Source organism: Martes martes (assembly GCF_963455335.1).
Source record: "Martes martes genome assembly, chromosome: 12".
Classification (NCBI taxonomy): domain Eukaryota; kingdom Metazoa; phylum Chordata; class Mammalia; order Carnivora; family Mustelidae; genus Martes; species Martes martes.
In genome coordinates this window covers 59,151,019-59,173,573 of record NC_137900.1, presented here as the reverse complement: position 1 = coordinate 59,173,573, position 22,555 = coordinate 59,151,019, and the positions used below count along the sequence as shown (strand labels likewise).

Sequence of the window (22,555 nt, the reverse complement as noted above, 5' to 3'; positions counted from 1 at the left end):
GCGCCTGGGTAGCTCAGTTGGTTAAGCGGCTGCCTTTGGCTCAGGTCATGATTCCAGGGTCCTGAGATCGATCCCTGCATGGGGCTCCCTGCTCAGCAGAGAGCCCTCTCTTTCCCTCTGTCTGTCGCTCTGCTTACTATCTCTCTGTCAAATAAATCTTAAAAAAAAAAAAAAAGATTTATTCATTATTTTTAGAGAGCTAAAGAAAGCACAAACGTGTACAGGACGAGGGGCAGAAAGAGAGAGAAAATCCCAAGCAGCTCCCCACTGAGGGCAGAACCTGACTCAGAGCTCTATCTCAGGACCCTGAAATCTTGACCTGAGCTGAAACCAAGAGTCAGCCACTTAACCAACTGAGTTACCCAGGCCCCTTACGCTAATCACTTTCTTGTTCTTTGTTATATTTTGCCACTTATATATTCATCCATTAACTACGTAACTTCGTTTTTGCCTGTTTTTAAACTTCTTATGAATAGAATCACACTGAATTTTTTAGTATCTTCTTTTGCTCAACATTATGCTTTTGAGTTCCAGCTGTGTTTTTGCATATGGATGTAATTTTGTTTTTATTTGCTGTATAGTATTCAGTCATATGAGTATACCGCAGTCTAACCATTCTGTTAATGGATAGTTGGGATTCTTTTGGGGCACTATTCTGCACATTGTAACTGTGAATATCCTTAAACATGTATTCTGGTATATAGCATATGAGTTCTCTAGGATATATATCTAGTTGTGAAGTGATTGGGTCAGAGGACATGCATATCTTCACTTCACTAGATGATGCAACTGCTTTCCAAAGTTATGTACACTCCCACAAGCACTGTGTGAGCAGTCCCGTTGTTCTTCAACCTTGCCAACACTTCCTGTTAACTTTTAAATTTTTGCCAGTCTGGAATTGGTTAATTATATCTCATCGTGGTTTTAATCTGCATTTTGCTGATTGAGAATTAAACTGAATAGCTTTTCATATATTTTTAAAAGATTTTATTTATTTATTTGACAGAGATCACAAGTAGGTAGAAAGGCAGGCAGAGAGAGAGGGGGAAGCAGGCTCCCTGCTGAGCAGAGAGCCCGATGCAGGGCTTGATCCCAGGACCCTGAGACCACCACCTGAGCTGAAGGCAGAGGCTTAACCCACTGAGCCACCCAGGCGCCCCGCTTTTCATATTTTTTTTAATTTTAAGATTTGATTTTTCAGTAATCGCTATATCCAATGTGGGGCTCAAGCTCACAACCCTGAGATCAAGAGTCATACACTCTACTGACTAAGCCATCCAGGCACCCCACTTTTTATATTTTTAATTTATCTTATGGGTTTCATCTCTTGGGAATGCCAGTTAGGGTCTTTCCCTCCTTTTTGGGTTGTCTTTCTCTTACTGATTTGTATATTCTGGATGTGAGTCATTTGTCAGGTGTTTGTGTTTTTGTTTTTTTTTTTAAGATACTATTATTTATTTGACAGAGAGAGAGACCACAAGAGAGGGAACACAAGCAGGGGGAGTGGGAGAGGGAGAAGCAGGCTTCCTGCCGAGCAGGGTGCCCGATGCTGGGCTCGATCCCAGAATTCTGGGATCATGACCTGAGCCAAGGGCAGACAGTTAATGACCGAGCCACCCAGGCACCCCTCATTTGTCAGTTATTTGTGTCATAAGCATGTTGTCTCATTCTGTGGCTTGTGTTTCTAATTTCATCACAGTGTATTTTTAATGCTTGCTTGAGTCCTTGTGAGGTCAGTTAAATCAGAATCTCTTGGGATTAGGCCCAAATGTAGATATTATTTTAAACTGAAATATAGGTCACATACCATAAAATTCACCATTTTAAAGTGTATGCATCAGCTTCTTAATATATATTTGTATGTGTACATATATATTTTAATTATTATTAAAATAATTTTTGGAGAGAGAAAGAGTATGCGAGCATGCATGAGGGTGGGCCAAAATCAAGAGTTGGATGCTTAACCGACTGATCCACTCAAGCACCCTACATATCTTCATAAGTTTTAATCTAAATATAATAATAATCACCCTCTTAAAATATACAATTTAGTGATATTTACAAAATATTCAAAAAGTTGTGCAGCCATCATCACTATCTAATTCCAGAACATTTTCATCACCTCAAAGTGAAACCCTGTACCATTTGGCGGTTACTCTCTATTTCCTCTGCCTCCAGGCCTGGAGACCACTAATTTCTGTCTTGACGGATTTGTCTATTTTGGCCATATTATATAAGTGGAATCATATAATAGACAACCTTTTGTTTCTGGCTTCTTTCATTTAGCATATTTTCAAAGTTCATCCATGTTGTAGCATATATAAGTACTTCATTTTTATGGCCAAGTAATATTCTATTATGGATATATATTATTAATATTTTGTTCATCCATTCATCAGTTGATAGACATATAGGTTGTTTTCACTTTCATAGAAACCAGTATTATGACTGATACTGCTATGAACATTCACATATAAGTTTTTGTGTAGACCTATGTCTTCTGTTTTCTTGAGTCTATGCCTGGGAGTGGAATTACTGGGTCATACTTTTTGAGGAACTGCCAAACTGTTTTCCAAAGTGGCTGCACCATTTTATAGTCCCACCCACAATGCATGAAGGTAGATGTTATTTTAAAAGCTCACCAGGTGATTCTAACCTGCAGCTCGCAGCCATTATAGTCATTCTTTTAGTATATCCAGCAAGCCTGGCCAGAGTGAGAGAGAAGGCCAGAAGGACAAGCTGGGTTCTTGGCAAAACCTACCTTTAAAACAGCTTTACAATACACCCTTCTTGGTACTTGGGTATTAAAATGGCAGGGTGACCCACCATTGAGGACTTTTTCTAGCAGTTTCTTTTTGCTAGGACAAATAGATAAATTTTGCTTATATTTCCCTCTTATTTGTGTGATTATATCTTATTCCTGAGTCCTGGGACCTAAAACCCGAGGATAGCATATGAGTGTGGCTATTTTAGAGTTACCTAAGAACCAAGAGCCCTTTTCTATCAGTTTTATTTTTTTTTTTTTTTTTTTAAAGATTTTATTTTATTTATTTGACAGACAGAAATCACAAGTAGGCAGAGAGGCAGGCAGAGAGAGAAGGGAGGAAGCAGGCTCCCTGCTGAGCAGAGAGCCCGATGCGGGGCTCGATCCCAGGACGCTGGGATCATGACCTGAGCCGAAGGCAGCGGCTTTAACCCACTGAGCCACCCAGGCACCCCTTCTATCAGTTTTAAAAACAAAGGTTTGTGAGATGTGGTGAAAGGGCTTCCCTGAGACTGACCATTCTTAACCTGTCCAGAGCTCCCTCCATTGTGGAGTCCTAAGGAAATTGTTTCTCATACTCCTATTTGCTATTATCCTCTCGCCTGCCCCCTTCCCCAGACATTCCTTCATTTGGCAGGGAATTGCAGGAGAGTTGGTCCCCATGATGCTTTTATCCCTGAAGATTAAACCAACTGAATGGAAAAGGAGCAAATGTTGGGAGGAATTCCCTTTTCTGTAGCTATGGGCCATCACTGTGTCAATGGGCAGTCTGGTGTCAGATCACCTCCTCTACCCTGGAAGAGTTTTATGCACTGCTCTGTCCTGAGTTATCTTTCCTGAGAAGAGCAGAAAGAAGTTTCTTGTTAGTCAATGTGTTATCTCATTGCCATTGATACTCTGTGATATATATGACAGTGTACAAGAAAGCCAGCTGAGATCAAGGTGGAAAGTTGATATAAATTATGGATACCCTCATAAACATTTGACTCAAAACAACAGCACTTGCTAACTCAGGTCTCACACTTTCTCAGGTGTCACTGTCCATGCTCACTCAAGTATCACCCATGTGTTTGCTCAAGTGTCACGATCCAGTGTCATCTTTGAGTGTCGCCCTCACACATCACCCTCAGGTTCACTCAGGTATGGCCACTTGTTGCCTGCCTGCACAACTAGCAGCCTCATTTTTTATGGGGTTTTGTCCTTCCAGGACCTTTCTCCTGTATTGTACTACCTTGTCTTTTTTTTTTTTTTTTTAAGATTTTACTTATTTATTTGACACTGAGAGAGATCACAAGTAGGCAGAGAGGCAGGCAGAGAGAAGGAGGGAATCAGGCTCCCCGATGAGCAAAGAGCCCGATGTGGGGCTCAATCCCAGGACTCTGAGATCATGACCCGAACTGAAGGCAGAGGCTTAACCTACTGAGCCACCCAGGTGCCCCTGTACTACCTTGTCTTAATGAGGATGCCAGGTCTTCCCTGCCTTTATGGAGGATGCACCAACTCATCACATTTCTCAGATTTGGAATCAAGATATCTTCTGTCAGGGCATTGATGAGTATTTTTTAGTTGCAGAAATTTATAGATTTTTAAGTCATTTCTTCAGCCATTTAACATACTTCTGGGTATCCATTCTCAAACATCTACTAAGTCTGCCTCCTGTTTTAAATTATCATTGCCCTGGCTATAATTGGTAGCAGAGAGCACATGGCAAAAGCTTCCCCAGTTGTATGCCAGTGATAGAGACTTCCTGTGTACACAGTGCCTGTACTGCTGAAGTGCTCTTAGCCCTCCTTTGGTATATGTGGAAAGCGTAGTGATTAAAGCCTCATAACCAGACAGACCTGGGGCAGTGCCATATATCCTTGAGCATGTCCTTTACCTTTCTGAGCCTGAGACATGTGGATGGATGGTAGTAGATGATTGGGTTGGGTGACAGAGAAGGAAATGGGATAACATACACAAAATGCTTCGTGTGATGCTAGCTCAATTTGTCACTGCTATTCCTTTTTTTTTTTTTTTTTTGGTCCTCCTTCAGTTTTGTTGGAAGCAAATAATGAAAACCACTGCCATTAAAAACATACATAAATGAGTTAAATAACACCATCAAGTATTTGTGGTTTTTTAAAGGATTTTATTTATTTAATTGACAGAGAAATAGAAAGTGCACAAGTAAGTAGAGCAGCAGGCAGAGAGAGAGGGAGAAGCAGGCTCTCTGTGGAGCAGGGAGCCGGCTGTGGGGCTCAATCCCAGGACCCTGGGATCATGATCTGAGCAGAAGACAGCCGCTTAATGACTGAGCCACCCAGTCACCACTCAAGTATTTGTTAACCAATTGGTTTCCCATTCACTATCTTAATGCCTCTATCTGTACTCCAAATGTTGCTTTGTTTCATGTCCAGGGTATTTTTTTTTCTTGCTTTTTAAAAACTTTATTAGCATATAATGTATTATTTGCTTCAGGGGTATAGGTCTCTGAATCATCAGTCTTACACAATTCATAGCACTCACCATAGCACATAAACTCCCCAGTGTCCATCACCCAGCCACCCTATCCCTCCCCCCCACCCCCCAGCAACCCTTAGTTTGTTTCCGAGGCTAAGAGTCTCTTATGGTTTGTCTCCCTCCCTGGTCCCATCTTGTTTCATTTTTTTCCCTCCCTACCCCCCAGGACCCCCCCCCCCCGCCGCCCTGCCTCTCAAATTCCTCCTATCAGAGAGATCATATGATAATTGTCTTTCTCTGATTGAGTTATTTCGCTCAGCATAACACCCTCTAGTTCCATCCACGTTATTGCAAATGGCAAGATTTAGTTTTTTGGTGGCTGCATAGTATTCCATTGTATGTATATACTACATCGTCTTTATCTATTCATCTGTTGATGGACTTCTAGGTTCTTTCCATAGTTTGGCTATTGTAATGTCACGTCTATTTTTATTAATAATATTTATTTATAATGTCCCTGAATGTTTCCCAGGCAACAGAATTCAGCAGTTGTCTCGATTTTCTTTGGTGGTAGGTCCCCATTTCACTACTCACATAACATGTTTTGTCTAAAGGAAGGACCTAGATTTAGAAACTTGCCTATAGACTTTAGTTATGGAAGGAGGAATTTGAGGAGGTACTAAGAGGAAAAGGGAGTCTAGTGATTTTTAAGTTGATTGTACGAATTTTGCTCAGCTCCTAGACTTGCATTTCCCCCCCCCAAATAAATTGTCCATTTTTTTTTTCTTTATTCTTTCTTTTTTCCTTTCTTCCCTTTTTTTTTTTCCCTGTCACTTGTACTGGAGAGCCCATAGAATCTCACATTGATCTATAAGGCTCTATTTCCCCCCATGAAACTCTGATTGTTTTACATTTGTGAAAAGAAAGTTTTGGATGTTTACAGAAAGATGTTAGTTCTTGAGGCACCTGGCTGGCTCAGTCAGTCTAGTATGAAACTCTTTTTTTTTTTTTAAGTTTTATTTATTCATTTATTTATTAGAGAGACAGAGCGCAAGCAAAGAGAGCAGCAGGAAGAGGGAGAAACAGACTTCCCACTAAGCAAAGAGCCTGATGCGGGACTCAATGCCAGAACTCAGAGATCATGATCTGAGCCGAAGGCAGCTGCTTAATGAGCCACCCAGGCGTCCCTAGAGTGCGACTCTTGATCTCAGGGTTGTGAGTTTGACCCCCACATTGGGTGTAGAGATTACTTAAAATAAAAAATCTTAAAAAAGAGAGAGAGAGATGTTCTTTATTAAAATGAATATTTATTTAAAAAAAATAACCAAAAAAATGAATATTTATTGAGTGTGCCTGGGTGGGTTTAGTTGGTTAAGCATCGGACTCTTGATTTTGGCTCAGGTCATGATCTCAGGGTCTTGAGATTGAGTCCTCATGTGGGGCTCCTTACTCAGCCGGAAGTCTGCTTGAGATTCTCTCTGCCCCTCCCTCTGCTTGCACAGCAGGTGTGCTCTCTCTCTCTCTTTCTCTCCAAAATAAATAAATAAATCTTTTTTTTTTTCTTAAGATTTTATTTATTTATTTGACAGACAGAGATCACAAGTAGGCAGAGAGGCAGGCAGAGAGAGGAGGTAGCAGGCTCCCTGCTGAGCAGAGAGCCTGATGCAGGGCTCGATCCCAGGATCCTGGGATCATGACCCAAGCCGAAGGCAGAGGCTTTAACCCACTGAACCACCCAGGCATCCCTAAATAAATCTTTTTAAAATGAATATTTATTGAGAATTCACCATGTGCCAATCATGATTCTAAATGCTTTATATGTATTATCTTGTGTCATTTTTTAGTTGTCTTAAGTAATCTATGAGATTATGATCTTATAGATAAACTGAGGCTCTGAAAAGTTAAGTGACTTGCAAAATTTTGCTCATTGCAGGTTCACACAACCATATGTCAGAGCTGGCATGCATACCCAGTCTAACTTCAGATTTCACTACCTTAACCCCTACACTTGAGTCTGTATGTCACGTAGAAAAATTTGTCTGATGATCTTCACAAACTGAGTCATTTTACTTCTCAGAGTTCAGCTGCTTTATTTCAGTTTCTGAAAGGAATGGTGGTTGCAGTCTATTTCTGAAGCTGGGGAAATGACCAGAACCAGAAATTCCTTCATGCCTTCCCTAAAAGGCATTTAGTCAGGAAAGTTCTCAACATGTTAGGTTTTCTGAGACATACTCACAGGTACCTAATACATCATGATAGATAAGGTGGACAAGGTGCATGGAAAACCATGTGTAAAAGTCTATCATACAAGCCCAAAAGTCAGTCTTTCTTGGCTCCCCTGGGGGTGAACCACAACCCATCCTTTGAGTTTCTGTCACTATCTACAGTTCCTGGCCCTGAGGCCTCTCAGAGCTTTCACTACGTCCCAGCAGAAGTAGCGCATCATTACTTACACATGTGGCAGAGGACACCTGGCTTCGATCCCTAGCCCAACCATATTTGACCTTTGTGATCTTGGATAAGTCACCAACTTCTCTGTGTTTTTTCCCTTATCAAGCATATTGTTTACACAAATTTAAAGATTTAAATATCTCCCCTGTCTCTTCACGGTGCTTGTAAAAGACCAAAATGAACAAAAAAGCAAAAAAGGTGTGAGAACCCTAAAACTAGAAGGAAATACACCAGACTCTTGTTAACTCTGGGATTATGGGAGGTATATATTTTCTTCCTAATATTTTTCCTGTATCTTCCAAGTTTTCTACAGTAAGCACATCTTCTTTTCTGATAGAAAAAGGAAAGAAAGGTTTGATAAAAAGAACATCACACCTTCTCATCATGGCCTTACATTCTAAGTAAGCATGAAGTCAGAGTGACAGGGGACATCAGTTACAGATGTGCCTTTCGTGGCCCAGCCAGCCATGGAGCTCAGTGAGCAGCTCATGGCAGGGGCACCTGCCACACCCATTTTAAGGGACTACTGTTCTCACTCTTCCCATTTTTGATTAGCAGTAACATACTAGCCATGTAGTTGAAAATCCAGTGTTATAAATTAACAGGTTCTTCTCTTTATAAAAAGATTCATCAGATAGACCTGTTATACTTTTAGTAGACTATTTAAAAAATGAGTGCATCTAAAATATTATTCTAAATTTGATTTTAAAGTACAATTCTAAATCTCACGTACAGATCATTTTTAGAAACACAACTGCTTAAACCATGAAGGAACTTACTAAACATTAAAAAAATTTTTTTAAACATTTTTTATTTAAATTTAATTAACATGTATTATTGGTTTCAGAGGTACAGGCCTGTGATTCATCGGTCTCATATAATAAGCAGTGCTCATTACATCACTTGCCCTCCTTAATGTCTATCACCCAGTTACCCCATCCCTCTACCTCCTCCCTTCCAGCATCCCTCGGTTTGTTTCCTATGTTTAAGAGTCTCTTATGGTTCGGGGCGCCTGGGTGGCTCAGTGGGTTAAAGCCTCTGCTTTCGGCTCAGGTCATGATCCCAGGGTCCTGGGATCGAGCCCCTCGTCGGCCTCTCTGCTCAGCGGGGAGCCTGCTTCCCTTCCTCCCTCTCTCTGCCTGCCTCTCTGCCTGCTTGTGATCTCTGTCTGTCAAATAAATAAATAAAATCTTTAAAAAAAAAAAAAGAGTCTCTTATGGTTTGTCTCCCTCTCTGGTTTCATCTTCTTTTATTTTTTCTTCTCTTCCCCTGTGATCTCCTGTTTTGTTTCCACATATGATCATATGATAACTGTCTTTCTCTGATTGACTTATATCACTTGGCATAATACCCTCTAGTTCCATCCATATTAGTTAAACTTGTAAAAAGTACCTGCATGTTAAGATATTTTATTGTTGAAGTTTGAGTCTGGCAACTTTTGGACTCTTAATTTGGAAACTGTGGTTATGTTCAGTAAAATATAAATTAAAATTTTGAAAGATTGAGAAAATTGAGATAGGACTTCCCTTCCTTACCCTTAATTCACTGCAAAATAAATGAATTTATCAGAAGTACCTGACAGCTTAGTGGAAACCACATGAGCTTTGGAGTCAGACATACTGGATGTGGAATTTGGAATTTGGTTCTGTCACACAACAGCTTTTTGTGAGCAAATCAACCTCTTTTTTTTCTTAAGATTTTATTTATTTATATAGAGACAGACAGTGTGAGTAGGGAAAGGGCCAGAGAGAGAACCTCAGGCAGACTCTGTGCTGAGCACAGAGCCCCACCCAGGGCTTGATCTTACCACCTTGAGATCATGACCTGAGCTGAAACCAGGAGTTGGACGCTCAACCAACTGAGCCACCCAAGTGCCCTGTGACTCAACCTCTTGAATTTGTCTTCAACATATACTGGGCATAATATAATGAACTCACCTCATATCTAAGCTGTTGTGAAGATTCTATCAAATAATGTTTTATTTAATAAATATATATTTTTAAATTTTTAAGTAATCTCTACACCCAACATGGAGCTCAAACCCACAACCCCAAGATCAAGAGTCACACATTCCACTGACTCAGCCAGCCAGGCACCCCTCTGTCAAATAATATTTCGTCACCTTTTTGATTCTCAGTAATCAGCACTCCTCCCTCTGTCTAAAATCAGGGCAGCAGGGGCGCCTGGGTGGCTGAGTGGGTTAAGCCTCTGCCTTCGGCTCAGGTCATGATCTCAGGGTCCTGGGATCGAGCCCCGCATCAGGCTCTCTGCTCAGCAGGGAGCCTGCTTCCCCGTCTCTCTCTGCCTCTCTGTCTACTTGTGGTCTCTGTCTGTCAAATAAATAAATAAAATCTTAAAAAAAAAAAAATCAGGGCAGCATATTCACATATGGCTGTGTTTTTAGTGGCAAGAGGCAGTCCTGAGACTTCACCTCTATTTCCCCTTTCCCTTTGGGCTATAGGGACCCAAGTTAGTCTCTACTTCCATGGTCTCAATGGAAATCATGTCAATTGTGATCATGTCAATTGTGATAGCTCATTACTTCCATGTTCCCACACATCATGCCTGGCCCCCTCTGTGACTGCTTCCTGGTGGAACAGGTGATTGTAATCAATCATTCCATGATGCATATTTCTGTCTTTGCTTTAGTTCCTAAGATAGATGGGTGGTATGGGACATGGGACATTGCCTTGGAGACAAGTCATGCCCTGGAGACTGTAGTCAGGCTAAATCTATCAAAGGTATTAAAAAGAATATATAAGATCAAGAAATAAATTATCTCTTGAGCTGTTGAATGTTCTCCCCAAGGTTAGTATTCCCCATTGTTTGCACTGCTGTTGGGTACTTACTCTCTATGATTACATGTTTAGGCAGCTTTCTACATAGAATGAAAATACTGCCATGTACTGACAGTTATATGCCTGGTCTCTATGGCTCTCAGCCAACACTTATGAGCCAGGGGAATTTTTTACTTCTTGAGGGAATCACCCTATGGATTTTATTTTCAGGTGATTCTGAAGGGCAGCAAGGAGCGCAGCACTGGGGCCACTGGAGTTAATGCGGACTCCTCCCGCTCCCATGCTATCATCCAAATTCAGATCAAGGATTCAGCCAAGAGGACATTTGGCAGGTGAGTTGGAAATATGCAAGGAATTGCATTGTCTGCCTTTCCCTAATGTGACTTTGAAATATGTGTTATCAACAACAGGACATTCTGCCACCATAGAGTTTTTCATAAGTATCAGGGATACAGAGTAGAGTTGTTAGCCCTGAAATAAATCATTGTATTAAAGTGCCATCAGTTGATTAACCATGAAGTAATGACCTATTGTTGGTCAAGCCTAAGTTATTAAAAGGGACATTGATTGCTTCTAACGTGAAACACAGTATCAGCAAAGAACTAGTAGGAAATGCATCTCAGCTTACAGGCCAAAAAAAAAAAAAAAGAAAGAAAGAAAAGAAAAAAATTAATCTATCCTCCTTGAAAGGAGCCATAAGACAATTGGGTACATTCATTGCTTCTCTGGTGCTATCTTAGCAAACTCTGCCACACTGATGGATGAGCCTCTCTAACCTCTGAGTAATGAGTCTTTTTTTTCTTACTTACTTATAATTCCTCCTCTTCTTCTTCTTCTGTTTTTGAGAGGGGGACCTGGAAAGCAGCCTACAAAAGTTTCTACTTAATTATCTAAGTGGTCACCTAAGTGATTTGCATTGTAGTCATTTAGCCTTATAGGAAGAATGTTTTATTAATTTTATTAATTTCTCACAAATGATTAAAACCAACAGAAGTGTCTGAGCAGTGAGGGCAACAGCTGACAGATCAGAGTCTTCTAATAATTTTGGAAAGCTGACAGTATGTCTTTTCTTTCCAGAGGTTGGGCCAGTGTTAATTTCTTCCTGCTGCCCCAAAATGCTGACTGATGTAAAAATAAACCAAGGCCCCCAAGAAGTTATCCCTGCTGTGTGTTTTCTCTAGGATCTCTTTTATTGACTTGGCTGGCAGCGAAAGAGCAGCAGATGCCAGAGACTCAGACAGACAGACAAAGATGGAAGGCGCAGAAATAAACCAGAGTCTTCTGGCTGTAAGTTGTTTGAAAGCTTTGATCTAAAAATCCTTCTTTTTTTTTTTTAAGATTTTATTTATTTATTTGACAGACAGGAATCACAAGTAGACAGAAAAGCAGGCAGAGAGAGAGGGGGAAGTAGGCTCCCCGCTGAGCAGAGAGCCCGATGCAGGGCTTGATCCCAGGACCCCAGGATCATGACCTGAGCCGAAGGCAGAGGCTTTAACCCACTGAGCCACCCAGGCGCTCCTAAAAATCCTTCTTGAGAGATTTTTGCCCCTCTTTACATGCCGCCAGAGTGAGTGAAGGTGGGGTGGGGTAGAATCAGCGGAGCAAGGGCATGCTCCTGTCTGAAAGTGGGGTTCCAGGGTTAGAGATAGAGGCTGACCAATCAGATTCTTAGAAGTTCTAGGCAACTCTTTCCTTCTGTTCCTGCCTTCTCTTCTTCTGGTCAATCCTTTAGGAGCAGAAAAGTATTTCTGCAGCAGCTGAATGGTTAACTTAGGTAAGCTTTCTCTCTCTCATCAAGTTTTTAAATTGTATTAATTTTTCAAACATAACAAAATAGAATAAATCACATAATGACCTCCCAAATACTTGCACCCAGCTTCAACATGTGAAAAATCTAATGAACCCTTTCCTTCCCCTGGTTAGATTATTGTAAAGCAAATCCTGTCATCTTGTCATTTCTTCCACAAATATTTCATTATCTCGAAGAGATAGGACTCTTTCTTTTGAATATAACTGTAATGCCATTATCATACCTGAGGAAGTAATTATGTAATGTTATCTATTATCCAGGAAGTATTATGATTTCTCCAGCTGTCCCATAAATGTCTTTTCACAGTTTGTTCAAATCAAGATGCAAACAAGACCCTTGGATTGCTTTTGATAGTCTCTTTTATTCTATATCAGTTCTTTTGTTTTCTCTCTCTCTTATTTTTTTAAATTTATTTATTTTTATTTTTTTATAATCTCTCTCTCTTTTTTTAAAGATTTTATTTATTTATTTGAGAGATCACAAGTAGGTAGAGAGGCAGGCAGAGAGAGAGTGGGGGAAACAGGCTCCCCCAGGTACCTGGTTTTCTCTCTCTTTTAATATCAGTGTATTTGTTAAAGAAAACTGGGTCCATTTGCCCTATAAGATTTTCCAACATTGGGAATTAGGTTGACTGCATCCCCACATTGATGTTTATCATCATACTCTATCCTCTGTGTTTTCTATAAAGTGGCTAAGATCTGTACTCGTGCTGTACAGGAAGGAGCCACTAAGCCACATGCGGTTATTGAGCATTTCAAATGTAGCTCCTCTGAACTGATACATGCCTAAGTGTAAGATACACACTGGATTGTGAAGCAGGTATAATATCTTATTAATATTTTTTCATATTGATTACATGCTAAAATAATATTTTTGCTGGGTTTTTTTTTAATGTTTTTGGCTATATTGGATTACATATAGTTAAGATTATATAATTAAGATTAATTTCAGGGTACCTGGCTGGCTCAGTCAGTTAAGCGTCTACCTTCAGCTCAGGTCATGATCTCAGGATCTTGGGATCAGCCCACATTGGGATCCCTGCTCATAGGGGCGTCTGCTTCTCCCTCTCATCCCCCCACTCATGCTCTCTCTTGCACACTCTCTGAAATAAATAAAATCTTTTAAAAAAAATCAATTTCATTTTTTTTTAATGTGGCTACTAGAGATTTAAAATTACACACAAAGTTTGCGCTTGGGGCTAACATATTCCTATTGGGAAAGCACTGTACTAGAAGCTTGATCAGATTGAGGTTCTGGTTTTTTGACAGGAATTCATGGGTAGTTTTTAGACTTCTTATAGGAACACATCAGGATGTACAGAATGTCTGGTTGTCTTTTTGTGATTTTTTTTTTAAAGATTTTATTTATTTATTTGACAGAGATCACAAGTAAGCAGAGAGGCAGGAAGAGAGAGAGGGGGAAGCAGGCTCCCTGCTGAGCAGAGAGCCTGATGCGGGGCTCGATCCCAAGATCTGAGATCATGACCTGAGCTGAAGGCAGTGGCTTAACCCACTGAGCCACCCAGGTGCCCCTCTTTTTGTGATTTTTAAGAATTAAAGGTTCAAGTGTTGACAGCGTAATTTCTCCTTTATAGTTTCCTATTAGACTTTTTCATTTAATGGGTTTACCAGCTATAGATAAGCATCACCTGTATCTATTGTTGCATTAGGGATTCTGAAATTGTGATATTCTCATATTCCTTCTTTATTAGCTGGAAGAATTTTTCTTCAAGTATGTGATTATGGTTATCCTGAAATATAGTTCATTCAGTAGAGACAAGATAAATGCTTGCTTGATTCTTTGCCTTTACTCACCAGTTTTCAGAATGATTTGGTGTCCTAGAAACCTAAACCCAAACAATTAATTTGTTGTTATTTACTGCTTTGTTTGGTTTTGTATTATTATAGATTCATTGTAATTATTATTCTTTTTGTTATTTAAATTATACATCCTTTGGGCAGTGGGAGCCTTTTCAAGTATGTTCCTCTAGTTTTTGACCAACTATTAGTCTCTAATATCTTCTAGCTTCCTGGCATTCTGGCAAGACAAGATGTTCCAGGCTCCTCTTGTACATTTCCTTCCCCAGACCTTGAATCAGGCAATTCTTCAACAAGCTTTGGTTTTAGAAGAAAATGGCATTTCGAGACCAGTTAGGGGTGCTGGGGGTGCTTACTACCACTGGGTTAGTCCTTGCTTCTAGGCATTTTTGTTAGAGCTAGGAAATTGATTTTTTAAAATTATTTTTATTAACATATAATGTATTATTTGCCCCAGGGGTACAGGTCTGTGAATCATCATGATTTTTTTTTGAAAAAGGAAAATACATTAAGGATTCATATTAATAAATTATTTTATTTTATTTTATTTAAAGATTTTATTTATTTATTTGACAGAGATCACAATTAGGCAGAGAAGCAGGCAGAGAGAGGAAGGGAAGCAGGCTTCCCACTGAGCAGAGAACCCAATGTGGGAACAGCCTGATGTGGGGCTCGATCCCACGACCCTGGGATCATGACCTGAGCGGAAGGCAGAGGCTTTAACCCACTGAGCCACCCAGGCACCCCAATAAATTAATTCAAAAGCAGGGGAAGTGGGAGAGGGAGAGTCAGGCTTCCCGGCAAGCAGGGAGCCCGATGCGGGGCTCGATCCCAGGACCCTGGGATCATGACTTGACATGGCAGACTTAAAAGGCAGACATGACTTGACTTGGCATGACTTAAAAGGCAGACATTTAACAATTGAGCCATCCAGGCACCCCACAGCATTTATATAATTTATTTGCTCTACTTCAGTATATATGTGTTTCAAAATAATGCTGATATTTTTCATAATATGATTATTGAATTCGGATTAAGATTTCTTTGCAGTTTCCTTTCCCCCCTTAGGTTGTATCCCACTTAGGTGTACAGTCATAATACTGTGTTGCACAGTCATTTGAAATCTTTTCTATGTGTTTAAGCTTACCAATTTCATATTCAGTTAAAGTATAAACTGTAGAACAAGCCAATCTGAAAGAAGTCTTGTGTCCATCCCTGTCCCCTCAACCCTATTACCTCCCACTTCTTATATAACCATTTTTTAATCTATATATATATTTGTATTCACCTCGAAAAAAAAGGTAGCACACTGTAAACACTTTGCTCTTTTCACTTAACAATATCCTAGAGCTCACTACATGGCTGTATGTAAACATCTTCCTTGTTCCTTTTTGCAGCTGCATAGTGCTGCCTGGGCCCCTCCATATTATTTAAGTCCTTTTGATCAGAACTGAAGTCTCCACCTAGGCACTTTATTTCCAGGCCTCATGAGGGGTAAATTGCAAGGCAGAGAGAGGTGAGAAAGACAATCCGCATCTCTTTTTACTTTTTCAGTTTCTGAATATTTTTTTTTAAAGATTTTATTTATTTATTTGACAGAGATCACAAGTAGGCAGAGAAGCAGGTGGGGGAGGGGGGAAGCAGGCTCCCTGCTGAGCAGAGAGCCCAATGCCGGGCTCAATCCTGGGACCCTGAGATCACTACCCGAGCCGAAGACAGAGGCCCAACCCACTGAGCCACGCAGGTGCCCCTGGTTTTTGAATAATTTTAGATTTACCAAAACAAACTTGCCAAAATTAAATACACAGCATTCCTTCACCCAGTTTCCATATTACTAATATCTTGTATAACCATAATAAAATTATCTAAATCAGGAAATTAACATTTGTATAATACCAAGACAACAACAATAACATCGGTATAATACTATTAACTAATCTACAGACCTTGTGTGAATTTCACCAGTAGTCCCACTAATGCCCTTTTTTTGGTCCAGGATCCTCTATTACATTTAGTTGTCATGTTCTCATAGTCTCCTCAGTTTTTGTCATCTGTGACTTTAACACCTTTGAAGAGTGCTGTCCTGCCTGGTTTTTTGGTTTTGGTTGTTTTTGTTTTTTGTTTTTTTGCAGATTGTCTGTGAATTTGGGTTTATTCAGTGTTTTCTCAAGATTAGATTGAGGTAAAGAATTTTGAGCAAGAATACCACAAAAATTGTACCCTTCTCAATGAATCATATAGGTGGTACATGAAGTCAGTATGTCTCATTACTGGTGATGTTAACTTTGATCACTTAATTAAGATTGTGCTAAGTTTCTCCACTTGAATGTTAACCATTTTCCCTTTGTAATTAATAAATACCTTGGGGCACCTGGGTTGGTTAGGTATCTGCCTTTGGCTCAGGTCATGATCCCCACATCCCAGGACCATGCCCTGTGGCGGGCTCCCCTCTCATCAGGGAGTCTGCTTCTCCCTCTGCTCCTCCCTCTGCTCATGCTCTCTTGCTTGCTCTGCATGTTCTCTCTCTCTCATAAATAAATAAGTAAATAAGTCAATAAATGAATAAATAAATAAATGACTTATGGGGAGATAGTCTGAAACTATGCAATTTCCTATTTACATCACACTTTCACTGCCTAATTTTATCATCTATTGATGATTCTTAACCTGGAACAATCATTACTATGATTTTTGTTTGTTTGTTTTTAATTTTTTTTTATTTTTTATTTACTTATTTGACAGACAGATCACAAGTAGGCAGAGAGGCAGGCAGAGAGAGAGGAGGAAGCAGGCTCCCCACTGAGCAGAGCGCCCGATGCGGGGCTCAATCCCAGGACGCTGGGATCATGACCCGAGCCGAAGGCAGAGGCTTAAACCACTGAGCCACCCAGGCGCCCCTGTTTGTTTGTTTTTGAGTAAATCTTTTTTATTTGCTCAAATGGAATTTGTTTATTTATTCCCCCCCCTTTTTTTTTAATTTTACTAAACATATAATGTATTTTTATCCCCAGGGGTACAGATCTGTGAATCGCTAGGTTTACACATTTCACAGCACTCATCATAGCACATACCCTCCCCAATGTCCATATTCCCCCCACCCTCTCCCATCCCCCCTCCCCCCAGCAACCCTCAGTCTGTTTTTTGAGATTGAGTCTTTTATGGTTTGTCTCCCTCCCGATCCCATCTTTTCATTTTTTCTTTTCCTACCTCCCCCCAACCCCCCCACATTGCATCTCCACTTCCTCATATCAAAGAGATCATATGATAGTTGTCTTTCTCCGATTGACTTATTTCGCTAAGCATGATACCCTCTAGTTCCATCCACATCGTCGCAAATGGCAAGATTTCATTTCTTTTGATGGCTGCATAGTATTCCATTGTGTATATATACCACACCTTCTTTATCCATTCATCTGTTGATGGACATCTAGGCTCTTTCCACAGTTTGGCTATTGTGGACATTGCTGCTATAAACATTCGGGTGCACGTGCCCCTTTGGAGCACCACGTTTGTATCTTTAGGATATATACCCAGTAGTGCAATTGCTGGGTCATAGGGTAGCTCTATTTTCAGTTTTTTGAGGAACCTCCACACTGTTTTCCAGAGTGGTTGCACCAGCTTGCATTCCCACCAGCAGTGTAGGAGGGTTCCCCTCTCTCCGCATCCTCGCCAGCATCTGTCATTTCTTGACTTGTTAGTCTTAGCCATTCTGACTGGTGTGAGGTGGTACCTTATTGTGGTTTTGATTTGTATTTCCCTGATGCCGAATGATGTGGAGCACTTTTTCATGTGTCTGTTGGCCATCTGGATGTCTTTTTTGCAGAAATGTCTGTTCATGTCCTCTGCCCATTTCTTGATTGGATTATTTGTTCTTTGGGTGTTGAGTTTGCTAAGCTCTTTATAGATTTTGGATACTAGCCCTTTATGTGATATGTCATTTGCAAATATCTTCTCCCATTCTGTCAGTTGTCTTTTGGTTTTGTTCACTGTTTCCTTTGCTGTGCAAAAGCTTTTGATCTTGATGAAATCCCAATAGTTCATTTTTGCCCTTGCTTCCCTTGCCTTTGGCGATGTTCCTAGGAAGAAGTTGCTGCGGTTGAGGTCAAAGAGGTTGCTGCCTGCATTCTCCTCAAGGATTTTGATAGATTCCTTTCTCACATGGAGGTCCTTCATCCATTTTGAGTCTATTTTTGTGTGTGGAGTAAGGAAATAGTCCAATTTCATTTTTCTGCATGTGGCTGTCCAATTTTCCCAGCACCATTTGTTGAAGAGGCTGTCTTTTTTCCATTGGATATTCTTTCCTGCTTTGTCAAAGATTAGTTGACCATAGAGTTGAGGGTCTATTTCTGGGCTCTCTATTCTGTTCCATTGATCTATATGTCTGTTTTTGTGCCAGTACCATACTGTCTTGATGATGACAGCTTTGTAATAGAGCTTGAAGTCTGGAATTGTGATGCCACCAACTTTAGCTTTCTTTTTCAATATTCCTTTGGCTATTCGAGGTCTTTTCTGGTTCCATATAAATTTTAGGATTATTTGTTCTATTTCTTTAAAAAAAAGTGGATGGGATTTTGATAGGGATTGCATTAAATGTGTAGATTGCTTTAGGTAGAATAGACATTTTCACAATATTTGTTCTTCCAATCCATGAGCATGGAATATTTTTCCATTTCTTTGTGTCTTCCTCAATTTCTTTCATGAGGACTTCATAGTTTTCTGAGTACAGATTCTTTGTCTCTTTGGTTAGATTTATTCCTAGGTATCTTATGGTTTTGGGTGCAATTGTAAATGGGACTGACTCCTCAATTTCTTTTCTTCTGTCTTGTTGTTAGTGTAAAGAAATGCGACTGATTTCTGTGCATTGACTTTATATCCTGACACTTTACTGAATTCCTGTACAAGTTCTAGCAGTTTTGGAGTGGAGCCTTTTGGGTTTTCCACATACAGTATCATATCATCTGCAAAGAGTGATAGTTTGACTTCTTCTTTGCCAATTTGGATGACTTTAATTTCTTTTTGTTGTCTGATTGCTGAGGCTAGGACTTCTAGTACAATGTTGAACAGCAGTGGTGATAACGGACATCCTTGCTGTGTTCCTGACCTTAGCAGAAAAGCTTTCAGTTTTTCTCCATTGAGAATGATATTTGCAGTGGGTTTTTCATAGATGGCTTTGATAATATTGAGGTATGTGCCTTCTATCCCTACACTTTGAAGAGTTTTAATCAGGAAGGGATGCTGCACTTTGTAAAATGCTTTTTCGGCATCTATTGAGAGTATCATATGGTTCTTATTCTTTCTTTTATTAATGTATTGTATCACATTGATGGATTTGCGGATGTTGAACCAACCTTGCAGCCCTGGAATAAATCCCACTTGGTCATGGTGAATAATCATTTTAATGTACTGTTGGATCCTATTGGCCAGTATTTTGGTGAGAATTTTCACATCTGTGTTCATCAAGGATATTGGTCTGTAATTCTCTTTTTCGGTGGGATCTTTGTCTGGTTTTGGAATCAAGGTGATGCTGGCCTCATAGAATGAGTTTGGAAGTTTTCCTTCCATTTCTATTTTTTGGAACAGTTTCAGGAGAACAGGAATTAATTCTTCTTTAAATGTTTGTTAGAATTCCCCTGGGAAGCCGTCTGGTCCTGGACTTTTGTTTGTTTGGAGATTTTTGATGACTGTTTCAATCTCCTTACTGGTTATGGGTCTGTTCAGGTTATCTATTTCTTCCTGGTTCAGTTGTGGTAGTTTATATGTCTCTAGAAATGTATCCATTTCTTCCAGGTTGTCAAATGTGTTGGCGTAGAGTTGCTCATAGTATGTTCTTATAATTGTTTGTATTTCTTTGGTGTTGGTTGTGATCTCTCCTCTTTCATTCATGATTTTATTTATTTGCGTCCTTTCTCTTTTCTTTTTGATAAGTCTGGCCAGGGCTTTGTCAATCTTATTAATTCTTTCAAAGAACCAGCTCCTAGTTTCATTGATTTGTTCTATTGTTTTTTTTTAGTTTCTATTTCATTGATTTCTGCTCTGATCTTTATGATTTCTCTTCTTCTGCTGGGTTTAGGCTTTCTTTGTTGTTCTTTCTCCAGCTCCTTTAGGTGTAGTTAGGTTGTGTATTTGAGACCTTTCTTGTTTCTTGAGAAAGGCTTGTACCACTATATATTTTCCTCTCAGGACTGCCTTTGTTGTGTCCCACAGATTTTGAACCATTGTGTTTTCTTAAAGTGTTATTTTTTTTTAAGATTTTTATTTATTTATTTGAAAGAGAGAGAGATCACAAGTAGGCAGAGAGCCAGGCAGAGAGAGAGGGGAAGCAGGCTCCCTGCTGAGCAGAAAGCCTGATGCGGGCTCGATCCCAGGACCCTGAGATCATGACCTGAGCTGAAGGCAGAGGCTTAAACCACTGAGCCACCCAGGTGCCCCCCATTGTGTTTTCATTATCATTTGTTTCCATGAATTTTTTTCAATTCTTCTTTAATTTCCTGGTTGACCCATTCATTTTTTAGAAGGATGATGTTTAGTCTCCATGTATTTGCGTTCTTTCCAAATTTCCTCTTGTGATTGAGTTCTAGCTTCAGAGCATTGTGGTCTGTAAATATGCAGGGAATGATCCCAATCTTTTGATACCAGTTGAGACCTGATTTATGACCCAGGATGTGGTCTATTCTGGAGAATGTTCCATGTGCACTAGAGAAGAATGTATATTCTGTTGCTTTGGGATGGAATGTTCTGAATATATCTGTGATGTCCATCTGGTCCAGTGTGTCATTTAAGGCCTTTATTTCCTTGTTGATCTTTTGCTTAGATGATCTGTCCATTTCAGTGAGGGGAGTGTTAAAGTCCCCTGCTATTATTGTATTACTGTCGATGTATTTCTTTGATTTTGTTATTAATTGGTTTATATAGTTGGCTGCTCCCATGTTAGGGGCATAGATATTTAAGATTGTTAGGTCTTCTTGTTGGACAGACCCTTTGAGTATGATATAGTGTCCTTCCTCATCTCTTATTATAGTCTTTGGCTTAAAATCTAATTGATCTGATATAAGGATTGCCACCCCAGCTTTCTTCTGATGTCCATTAGCATGGTACATTGTTTTCCACCCCCTCACTTTAAATCTGGAGGTGTCTTCGGGTCTAAAATGAGTTTCTTGTAGGCAGCATATTGATGGGTTTTGTTTTTTTATCCATTCTGATACCCTGTGTCTTTTGATTGGGGCATTTAGCCCATTAACATTCAGGGTAACTATTGAGAGATATGAATTTATTGCCATTGTATTGCCTGTAAGGTGACTGTTACTGTATATTGTCTCTGTTTCTTTCTGATCTACTACTTTTAGGGTCTCTCTTTGCTTAGAGGACCCCTTTCAATATTTCCTGTAGAGCTGGTTTGGTGTTTGCAAATTCTTTCAGCTTTTGTTTGTCCTGGAAGCTCTTTATCTCTCCTTCTATTTTCAATGATAGCCTAGCTGGATATAGTATTCTTGGCTGCATGTTTTTCTCGTTTAGTGCTCTGAATATATCATGCCAGTTCTTTCTGGCCTGCCAGGTCTCTGTGGATAGGTCCGCTGCCAATCTAATGTTTTTACCCTTGTATGTTACAGACTTCTTTTCCTGGGCTGCTTTCAGGATTTTCTCTTTGTCGCTAAGACTTGTAAATTTTACTATCAGGTGACGAGGTGTGGACCTATTTTTATTGATTTTGAGGGGCATTCTTAGCATCTCCTGGATTTTGATGTTTGTTCCCTTTGCCATATTAGGGAAATTCTCTCCAATAATTGTCTCCAATATACCTTCTGCTCCCCTCTCTCTTTCTTCTTCTTCTGGAATCCCAATTATTCTAATGTTGTGTCGTCTTATGGTGTCGCTTATCTCTCGAATTCTCTCCTCGTGGTCCAGTATTTGTTTGTCTCTCTTTTGCTCAGCTTCTTTATTCTCTGTCATTTGGTCTTCTATGTCACTAATTCTTTCTTCTGTCTCATTTATCCTAGCAGTGAGAGCTTCCATTTTTTATTGCACCTCATTAATAGCTTTTTTTATTTCAACTTGGTTAGATTTTAGTTCTTTTATTTCTCCAGGAAGGGCTTTTATCTCTCCGGAGAGGGTTTCTCTAATATCTTCTATGCCTTTTTCGAGCCCGGCTAGAACCTTGAGAATTGTCATTCTGAACTCTAGATCTGTCATGTTACCAATGTCCGTATTGATTAGGTCTCCAGCCTTCGGTACTGCCTCTTGTTCTTTTTTTTTGTGGTGAGTTTTTTCGCCTTGTCATTTTGTCCAGATAAAATTTGCTTTCTCCTCCTACAGAATTCTGCTGTTCTTGGTGACTGAAGTTGGTCTTGGCTGGGTTTCTTGTTGATCTTCTGGGGGAGGGGCCTGTTGTGGTGATTCTCAAGTGTCTTTCCCACAGGCGGAATTGCATGGCCCTTGCCAGGGGCCGGGCTAAGTAATCCGCTCGGGTTTGCTTTCG

The 22,555-nt window shown here is 40.0% G+C and overlaps 1 protein-coding gene across 1 annotated transcript in view; it reads left to right on the top strand.

Moving 5' to 3' along the window:
- The window catches only part of KIF24 (kinesin family member 24), a 61,942-nt gene that overhangs the window by 23,401 nt on the left and 15,986 nt on the right, over positions 1 to 22,555 (top strand). Inside the window, exons 6-7 of the mRNA XM_080820096.1 lie at positions 10,666 to 10,787; positions 11,637 to 11,742. Coding sequence (XP_080676222.1) covers positions 10,666 to 10,787; positions 11,637 to 11,742 — 228 coding nt within the window. The remainder of the gene's footprint in view (positions 1 to 10,665; positions 10,788 to 11,636; positions 11,743 to 22,555) is intronic.